Raw genomic sequence first — 9,438 nt, forward strand, 5'->3', positions numbered from 1 at the left:
GGGGGGTGAAAAGAGCCCCTGAGCACTGCAGGAGCCTGGATCTCCCTGGGCAGGATGCTCAGAGCCCTCCTGGCTCAGCAGCACCACAGGCACCTCCAGCCCGCTGGGAGGGCACTTGGGGACAGCAGGCACAGAGCAGTGGCCCTGCTCTGGGTGTCCAGGCTGCACACTGGGGCGAGGGAGAGGGCTGGCTCCTGCCCTGGCTCTTTGCCCAGGTTTCTCCTGCTGCCAAGGAGTTCATGGTGGAGATGTTTGCAGGGCATGTGCCGCCTCCATGGCTCAGCTGGTAAATGGGGACAGCACTTGCTGGGCTTTGCAGCACAGCTCTGTATTCTCCAGGCAGTTGTTTGTGTGCCCTGGGGCTGATGGCCTCATCCCCACTCGTAGGGAACTCAGGGGGGTCCACTCTGCTTTGTCCCATCCCTCTGAAAGCCACAAAATCCAGCAGGGTGAGAGGGCAGCTGTTGCCAGGTGGCTCTGCTGCCTGGAGCTGGGAGATGGTCTGGGAAAGCAGGACTGGGGACAGGCTGGCTTGGGAGGAACCACAGGAAAAGACAGAGGCAAAGACAGAGACACACAGACACACAGACACAGAGACACAGAGATACAGACACACAGACATACACACACAGACACACAGACATAAAGGTTAGGTGTGGGAGGTTACCTTGGCTGAACACCAAGTGTCCACCGAGGCTGCACTGATTCTCCCCCAGAGACAAAAGGGGGGACGGCAAAAACAAAACATAAAAACCTGGGATTTACTAAGAAAGGCAGTTTTATAGTTACACAGAGAAAAAATGAAAAAAACCTAATAACACTACAAACACACAGGCAAAGGAAACGAGCAGTAAAATTCTACTTTCCACAAGAACTGATGATCCCCTACCACCAGGAGCTGTTCCCAGCAGCTCTCCTGGAAGAGGAGAGCCAGCAGCTTCCTCCTTGCTTTTTTATATCTGAGGCGAGGTAACATGTTATGGAATATCTCATTGGTCCATATAGATCAGATGACTTCTAGATCCCTCCCAGGGAAAGGATATTATTCAGCTAAACAAACCCACTACACCGGGACACACAGACACACAGACACAGACAGAGACACAGACACACAGACACACAGACAGAGACAGAGACACAGACACACAGACACACATACACAGACACACAGACACACAGACATGCCCAGTCACACCACCAGACAAAGGCACAGGTCCCCTGTGGCACCCACATCACCCCCAGCACAGGCAGCCACGTCCGCTCCTCCTGCAGGGCTGGCAGGGGGGCACTGCTGCAGGTGACCCAGGCCACTCTCTCTGATTTCCTGTGCCCATCTGCACACACCTCCAGCAATGGCTCGGCCCATCTGTCCAAGGGGTGCCCCTGTCCCACCCCCGGGCCCTCTGACCCCCCACAGCCAGCTTGATGCTCTCTGCAAACCCGCAGCCCTCACCCACGCAGCCCTCAGGCACCCCACACTTCTGGCACCCCTGACACCAGCAGGGACCCTCGGCCTGGCTCATCCCCTGCCTGCCCCTGGGCTCTCCAACTCACTGGCCAGCCAAGCTCAGGGACAGGCTCCGTTGTGCTGGTGACCAGTCCCTTTTCCACCCTGTCGGCCTCTCCCCTGCCTTGTCCTCCCCGACTCCTTCCACTCCACATGGCTTTAGTGCTCACACCTTTCTGCTGACACCCTCAGGTCTCTGGGACCCCTGGCTTCATCCCCAGCTTCCATCCCCAGCTTGCAGAGGTACAGTCACAAAAGCCAGGCTGGATCTCCCTGGAGTGACACCTCTGGATCTGTGATCCCAGCAATCAGCACCAGTGAGGAGCTTGGCTCATTACACTTCTTTCTGCTGTCCTTTGCTGTACACATCTGTGTCACTGGACCCATCCCTTGCTGCTTCCCTCTTTGCCTTGTCCCCCTTTTTGGCCACATCCCTGATCAGCTCCCTTTGCCCCAGCAGGTGCCCCCAGGCCTGACTGGGCTGGGAGGGTGTGGAACCCACAGGGCTGAGCGCCCACGGGCACTGCCTTTGCCTCCCTCAGGGCAGCAGCTTTGCCTCAACCAACCACCCTCCATGGCCTTGCCTCTTGGCTGCCAATTGCTTTTAAGCAAGAGTGAAGCTGCTGCTGCTGGGCTTTGCTCCCACCCACTGCCTTTGGATGTGAATCCTGGCTCCATCACCTCCCTCCTGCCCAAATGGCCTCTGGGCTCATGCCAGGGATGTGCAAAGTGCTGCCACATCTGTCCCCTCCTGAGCCCAGGGAGCAGCCCTGGAGAGCCCCTGCAGCAGGGGTGTGTCTGTGCATGCTGCCAGAAGGGCATGTTCACAGAAAAAGCATTGTCAAAACCCCCCCAAAGTACTCAACAACTTTCACTTTTGAGGGAAGCAGCGCAGGAGGAAATGGGACAGGCTGGGACAGGGTGACGATTTGCTTCGGTTTCCGGACAGCTCAGCTGGGATCAGGGGACCCCTCCAAGGTGCCAGGTGACGGCCAAGCAGCTCCTGCTCCAGTCCAGAGTCCAGGAAAGAACCCGGGTCTCCAGGTATGTGGCATCTTTTGGGAATCTGCAGACGGAAATCGCCCCCTGCCGTCCGCCAGAACCGAACACAGTTTCCACTTCCCGTCAGCAAAGTGGAACCAAGTCAGTGGCAAAAAGGGGGGTGGGTGGGAGAGCAGAGCAGAGCCAGGTCGTGTCTTGGCTGGGCCTTGCATTAGCGTTTGGACTCTTTGGCTTCCCTTGCTCCAAAGCCTTCTCCCACTCTCAGGGAGGTGCAGGCAATGAGTCCTGACTCGCTCAGGGTTTGTCCTTCTCCCCCTGCCCCTGTGCATCTCTTTCTTAAGGCTGGATCAGAAAAGCCAGGGCTCCATAGGAAAACAACTGCCCCTTTCTGCTGGAATTGGATGAGATGGTGCAGCTTGTCCTTTGCTTTCCCATGGGAAATTCCCACCCCTTTTGATCCCAGTCAGGTCCTTTGCCTATAAAGCACTAACCAAAGTCAGTCTGATGAGGGAAAATCGATTTCAACCTTGGGCATCCAAGTTTCTTCCCTCAACATTCCAGAGAGGACTGAAATCAGCAATGAACCCCTTGCAAAATTAATTCCTCCTGGTTGGTTGGTTGGTTGGTTTGTTTTAAATTCCCTTGTTTGTCTTCCCTTTTGCCCTTTGCCTGTCCTTCCCCATCTCCAGGTTGTGCTCCAGGGAGGAGGATGCTCTGTGGTTCCCCCATCCACTGCTCTCTGCTGGCTTTTGTCATTTCCACTTTAGTTTTCCAAGTTCCTCAGGGGCACTCAGGTAAGAATCCCCCTGTTCTTACTGGATGCTGTGCCATGGCTTCCAGCTGGAGTATCTTCCTGGCTGCCAGTGCTGGTGCCCAGGCCGTGCTGCAGGGCAGGGTCCCTGTGCCAGCTGCCCTCAGCCCCTCGTCTGCCCCGGCACAGGGACGCTGCCAGCGCCATGGCCCGGCCCGGCAGCACCCCAACCACGCGCAGCAGCTGCTGCTGTGTCCCAGCTCAGCTGCCTCAGCAAACTCACACTTCTCTCTTCTTCCTACGGGGTCTCTCCCAGCTCCACTCACCGTCACTGCACCCCCCGGCCCCATCACCGTGGCCAAGGGCGAGGACGTGGTGCTGCCCTGCAGCTTCTCCCCGGGGCAGAATGCACAGGACACGGAGGTGACCTGGTTTCGGGAGCACTTCTTGCCCTTTGTGCATCGCTACAAGTTGGGCCAGGACCAGTTTGGGGAGCAGATGGTTCAGTACCAAGGGCGCACTGAGCTGGGGAAGGACGGCCTTGCCAAGGGCAGCGCGGACTTGAAGATCTTCCATGTCCAACTCTCTGACACAGGGAATTACACCTGCTTTGTTCAACGTGGCTCAGATTACGATGAGGCTGTGGTGGAGCTCAAGGTGACAGGTCTGTAGTTTGTGTCCCCGGTACCTCTAATTTACTTGCTCACAGCCAGTGCTCTTGTTCCCTGTCCTTCTGCCCAGAAACAGTCTCAGGTGGTTGCTTTGGAATTAGGGTTTTATTAAGTCCCTTGGTGTAAAATATCAGGAAGGACTCAGAGAGGTAAAACTGCCCACCGAGCAGTCATAAAGAGCTCATGAAATACTTCCTCCTTCAGAAGTGGTTTTGATATGGTTTTCTTCATAAATCAGGTATAAAAAAAAATCTGTCATTGGCTAATAAGGGAAGAATATCGAGGTGCTTTTATGTTTTAATATCCAGGCCAGTGGATTATTTTGCTGCAGTAGTGGCCTTCAGACCAAATCTCTCTGTTCCATGAAAGAGACTGCAAGAAATGTCCTGACTCAGGTGACATTTGTCTGAAAAGCAATCTGGGATTTGTCTCTGTCAGTTTATCCACGTCAGGGAGAGAAACAGCCCAAGCAGGTTATCCCCCCGATATCCAGGAGCCCGCAGGGTCAGCCGGGGTCTCTCTCTTTGCCCGCAGCCAGCGGCTCTGCCCCGCTCATCGCGCTGGAGCGCTACGAGCACGGGGGGATCCGGGTGGCCTGTCGCTCTGCCGGCTGGTACCCACGGCCCCGGGTGCTGTGGCACGATCCCCACGGGCGCCGTCTCCCGTCCCTCTCGGAAAACGCTACCCAGGACAAGAACGGGCTCTTTGCAGCTGAGAGCAGCATCATCCTCACCAGGGCTGGGAACCAGGAACTCTCCTGCTCGGTGCAGCACCTCCCGCACACACCAGAGCAGGGACCGGCCCTTTACGTCTCAGGTGAGTCGAGGATGGGGCACGGCCCTGCCGACGGGCCCCACGGAGCTGTGCTGGGCACAGCACCCCCAGGCCCCTGGCAGGACACGTGCTCAGCGTGTCAAGGCCATTTCCATCCCACCTGTGCAAACGGCCGCGGCTTTCGGCAGCGTTGGTGCAGGAGTGCTGCCAAAACCCACCGGGGCCGTCTGCAGGGGCCGGTCAGGGGGCAAAGGTACAACCCTCCCTGTGGCAGAGTTTATACAGACCCCTGGCTGAAAGAAGCACATTCCTAACCCTGGAGCTAAATGAAAAAGGAGAAGCAAGCCCGTGCCCTTAGTCTCCCTTGCTGTGAAATCCTGTCCTACAGATTTAGAATGAGAAATAAATCCTTGTGTCTCCTTTTAGCACCTGCAAGTATAGAATGTTATTCTAATTTTCTCTTGTCTCATAAGAAAGCCTCTTTTTCACTGGGTGATTGGTTTGGGGCTGGGAATATATCAGAGCAGAGATACAATGATGAACTGCATTAACCATACACCAAAGGGCACTGCAGCAGCACAACCTTTCCAACTCCACCCTGCTCCTCTTGGAGTTTAGAAATTACAAGACCTGGAGATTTTATTTCCTTGGGGAACCATTACCTTTCTCTTGATGATGCTGTTCTGCACTGAAGTGTTGCTCTTGATGCACGTCACCCTATGTCTGATCCCATGTTGCCTAATGAAATATGTATTTGGTTTTCCCAAAAGAGAAGAAAACCTGATTTAATGAGAAATCACTTGGTTAGAAATCCATCTTCCCTTTAGAAATCCTCCACAAAATGTCACCAACCTCAGACAGGTGGGAAATTGCCAAAATGGATGCTTTTTAAAAGTCATTTTTTGCTCTTTTCTGGAGCACAGTCTGGTTTTCACCCTCAATGGGATTCCGATGGAATGACCTTGTATGAAATAGAAATAATCTCCTTTCAATTGCTACTTGCACAGTAACCTCCCTTTGGGGATTTTATTTTTCAGATCCCTTTTTCCAAGATGCCCATCCTTGGAAGATTGCCCTGGGCGTGGTCCTGGTTGCTGTGGCTGCTCTCCTTATTATCACTGTTTACCTATTTAAAATTAAAGGTAACACCCCGGGTTTGGGGGCTGGGGAAGGGGCTGGGCAGCCATTCTACTCAGACACCTCTAGTCCTGAGGGATGAGGGGGTTGAGAAACACCAGGATGGAACCAGAGTCTTGTCCTGGTGTCTCAGGCACATGTTTGGTGCCAGGGAACTTAAAAACCCACTGCCTTAACTTCTGTCAGAGAAGAAAAGAAAGCTTTCCTCTCCCAGAAGAAGGCAAGGAAGGAAGTTGGCATTAAAGCAGCATCAGCTGCTCCTCTGCCCCAGCACAAAAATGGAGCAAGAATTTGCCTTGACCTGCAAAGAATCCCTGGCAGTTTGGGGGGCCTGGCAGGGCCTCCTTTCCTTCAAAAGATCCCTCTGATGGGAGATGATGCAGAGGAATAAAGGGAACTGAAATCCTCTCTTTCTCCCTGGCAGGAGATGGGGCCGCTGGGTCGTGCGGGCGCTGCAGCACGTCCAGGCCCCGTGGCCCTTCTGCCCTGGGGGGGCTGTAACTCCTGCTGGGGGTCCATCATTGCTCTTTGGAGGGGATGAGTTCCTAAATTATTTGCATTTCTTTCTTTCTTCACAGGAAAGCTGCAGAAAGAAATAGGTAAGCTTTACTTTCCATTGTCCCCACTTTCCTGCTGGGGGTCCATCAGTGTTCATTAGAGGGGATGAATTTTTAAATTGCTTTCATTTCTTACTTTTCTTCACAGGAAAGCTGCAGAAAGAAATAGGTAAGCTTTACTTTCCATTGTCCCCAGGTTCCTGCTGGGGGTCCATCAGTGCTCTTTGGAGGAGATGAGTTTCTAAATTATTTGCATTTCTTTCTTTCTTCACAGGAAAGCAGCAGAAAGAAATAGGTAAGCTTTACTTTCCATTGTCCAGAAAATGGAGAACTCTTCCAATGGTAGAATTCATGGGTCACATTTCTGGAGGACATGAGGAAGGGAAATGCTTTGGCCAGTGGCTGCATACCATGTGAAGTTAATTTATTAAATGCTGTTGTAATTTTCAGGAAAATCATTGCAGAACCAAAGCAAGTTGTAATAGATGTAGCAACAGTGAACTTGGCTTTTCAAAGTGCTCTCAAGGTTCTTGCCAAGTCTGGAGGAAGCTTTAGGGTAGCACATTTCATTGTGCAGGGGCCTCAGTTGTTCTGAGCACTGCAGAGCACAGGCACAGGGCCCTTAGGGAGCACTGCAGGGGACATTTCACCCCACGCTCCTCCCTTGGTGCTGCAAAGCTGCCCCTTCAGCGCTGCCCTGGAGCTGGAGCCCGTGCTCAGGTCTCCAGCAGCACGGTCTGATCTCTGCCCACAGCGGGCTCAGGGAGGGTGGGTGAGACCCCCAAAGTCTTGGGAAGACAGGTCCTGAGGAGCTCCTGGGCTGCAGCTTTTCCCTTGGGAGCAATTTCAGCCTCCTCCCTATATCCCACAAGTCTGTCCTGGAAAAGGATTTTTTGCAGCCTGTGGAGGGTGTTTGGTTCATTTGGGCTTTTTTCTCTCACTTTTAATGTGTGAAGTGAACCAAAAACTGGTTCACTTTGTGGTTCACTTGGTGACGGGTGGAAGGAGAGAGAGTGAATTTGGGAATCCAAAATTCAAGGTGACTGAAGATGGTGCCTGGGGATGGGATCGGGTGGGAGCAGCAGTAGCAGTGGCAGGGTGGGAGTGCCCTGGTGCCCTTGGAGATGAGGGACCTGCCAGAGATCATTTCCTGCCCCCAGGTTGAGCAGGACAAGCTGCCCCATGGGCGGGGGAGCAGAGCTGCAGGCTGGGGGTGGGACAGGGCTTTGCACTGCTCAGCCTTGGCACAAACCCGCCCTCCAGCCCGTGCAGGGGGTCCCAGGAGAGGGCAGACAGGGGATGGCCAAATCAATGGCCCACAACCCATTTGTGCTGCTTTCTCTTCCTTTTCAGAGCAACAAGCCCAGGAACTCGGTGAGTATCATTCTCTTGTCTTTGTGGGAGTTTTCTCAGTTGGGCATTTTTTCTCTCCTGTGTTTTTCATGTGTGCCCTTGTTTTGGGCACAGAACAAATACAGAACTTGTTTCAGAAACATTCTTTTCCGTTGGTCTCTGTGTGGTTTTAGGCTCTTCCCTGTAATTGTTCTGTACTAAGAAGAAAATTCTTTCAGTTCTCAAAGTCCAAACTGACCATAAATGCATGTCCCAGTCAGGACAGGCAGCGTGATTGGATTTGTAGGAAATGGGTGGAGCCCTTCCATGTAGTCAGACACTGAAGTTTTGAAGCAACTCGCAGTGAGATGACTTTGATAAAGATAACAACAATTCAGAAAATGTGCACCTCCACTGGCATATCATATTCCCCTGAGCTAACCCAACCCCAGTGTGTTCCATTGCCTCTGACCTGTGGTTTTTGTGTTTTTTTAAAGCCTGGAGAAGACACGCAGTGCCTGTAGAAGCAGGTAACTAAGTCTGGTCTTTCCTGGTGCTGAATCATCTTGCCTGCTTTAATGGCCCTTCCTGGCAGTTCCCCTCCTGCAAGTGATGCTGCTGGGACCAGGCATGCTTCTGCTGAGCCTCCCTTTCCTTTGGTGCATGTCCCACTTTCAGGCAAATCTGGAGGATCCTTGTCCTCGGTGAGCTGTGCACAATTCTTCCTCCTGGAGCTCTGCTGATGATCCTCTTCCCTCTCTGCTCCCTCTCTTCTCTCTGCTGCAGTGTCTCTTCCTTGCACTGCTGTTGTCACCTCGTGCACCTTGCCATGCCACACTCTGCCAGCTCTCCCTCCCCCCCTGCTTCTTCCTTAGGCAGCCCCAGCAAAGATGTGTCCTGGGCCGAGCTCTGCCCTGATGTGTTGATTCCATCTCTCCTGCAGCGAACGTGGTTCTGGATCCAGACACAGCCCACTGTGAGCTTGTCCTGTCTGACAATGGCAAAGGTGTGAAACGACTTGACACACGACAGGACATCCCCGACACCCTTGAGAGATTTAACGTGTGGCGCTGCATTCTGGGCTGTGAGGGCTTCAGCTCGGGGAGACACTACTGGGAGGTGGAGGTGGAGAATGCAGGAGAATGGATTGTGGGGATTTTTAGAGATGGTGCAGAAAGAAAGGGTGATATTGAGTTTAAACCAGAGAAAGGCATCTGGGCAGTAGGGAAACGGCCAGAACTGAAAGCTTTCACCTCCCCTAGTCCCACTGAATTTCCTGAAATCAAGGCTCCCAGGCGGATCCGGGTCTCTCTGGATTATGAAATGGGACTGGTGGCATTTTTCAGTGTTGATGACGGGATTCCCATTTTCATGTTCCCACGGGCATCATTTGGGCGGAAAAAAGTCTACCCTTGGGTCTGTCTGGGTTCTGAGACACATCTGACAATGTGGCCCTGATGAAGAGGAGGCACTAAGAGAAGGGTCTCCAAGGGTGGAGATCTCGTTACCTCTCTGCACCTCTCTTCCATGCTGCATCTCTCCAAGATTTTTCTCTAGGCCAGACATGCTGTTCTGGTCCCAGTGCAGATCAGTGGGAGAGGCCATGGCCAAGACCTTGTGTTATGAGATCACCCCACATCATTTCCAGGTGTGGGGAAAAGAGACTTTCTCTCCTGCTTCTGAGGGTGTTCCTTACACATGGAGGGT

At 53.2% G+C, this 9,438-nt stretch overlaps 1 protein-coding gene across 1 annotated transcript; it reads left to right on the forward strand.

The window, feature by feature from the left end:
• Positions 1–1,507: 1,507 nt before the first annotated feature.
• On the forward strand, positions 1,508–9,189 carry LOC113989695 (butyrophilin subfamily 1 member A1-like). The gene is made up of 10 exons (XM_039382825.1): positions 1,508–2,551; positions 3,199–3,303; positions 3,577–3,924; positions 4,466–4,747; positions 5,743–5,847; positions 6,421–6,441; positions 6,548–6,568; positions 6,674–6,694; positions 7,753–7,773; positions 8,675–9,189. Exons 2-10 carry the CDS (start codon positions 3,219–3,221, stop codon positions 9,187–9,189), a joined length of 1,419 nt encoding a protein of 472 aa, XP_039238759.1. The 5' UTR covers positions 1,508–2,551; positions 3,199–3,218.
• The last annotated feature ends 249 nt before the right edge of the window (positions 9,190–9,438 follow it).

The sequence above is a fragment of the Pipra filicauda genome, unplaced genomic scaffold (assembly GCF_003945595.2).
Source record: "Pipra filicauda isolate LSUMZ 115617 unplaced genomic scaffold, ASM394559v2 scaffold285_size1263560_pilon, whole genome shotgun sequence".
In the NCBI taxonomy this organism is placed as follows: domain Eukaryota; kingdom Metazoa; phylum Chordata; class Aves; order Passeriformes; family Pipridae; genus Pipra; species Pipra filicauda.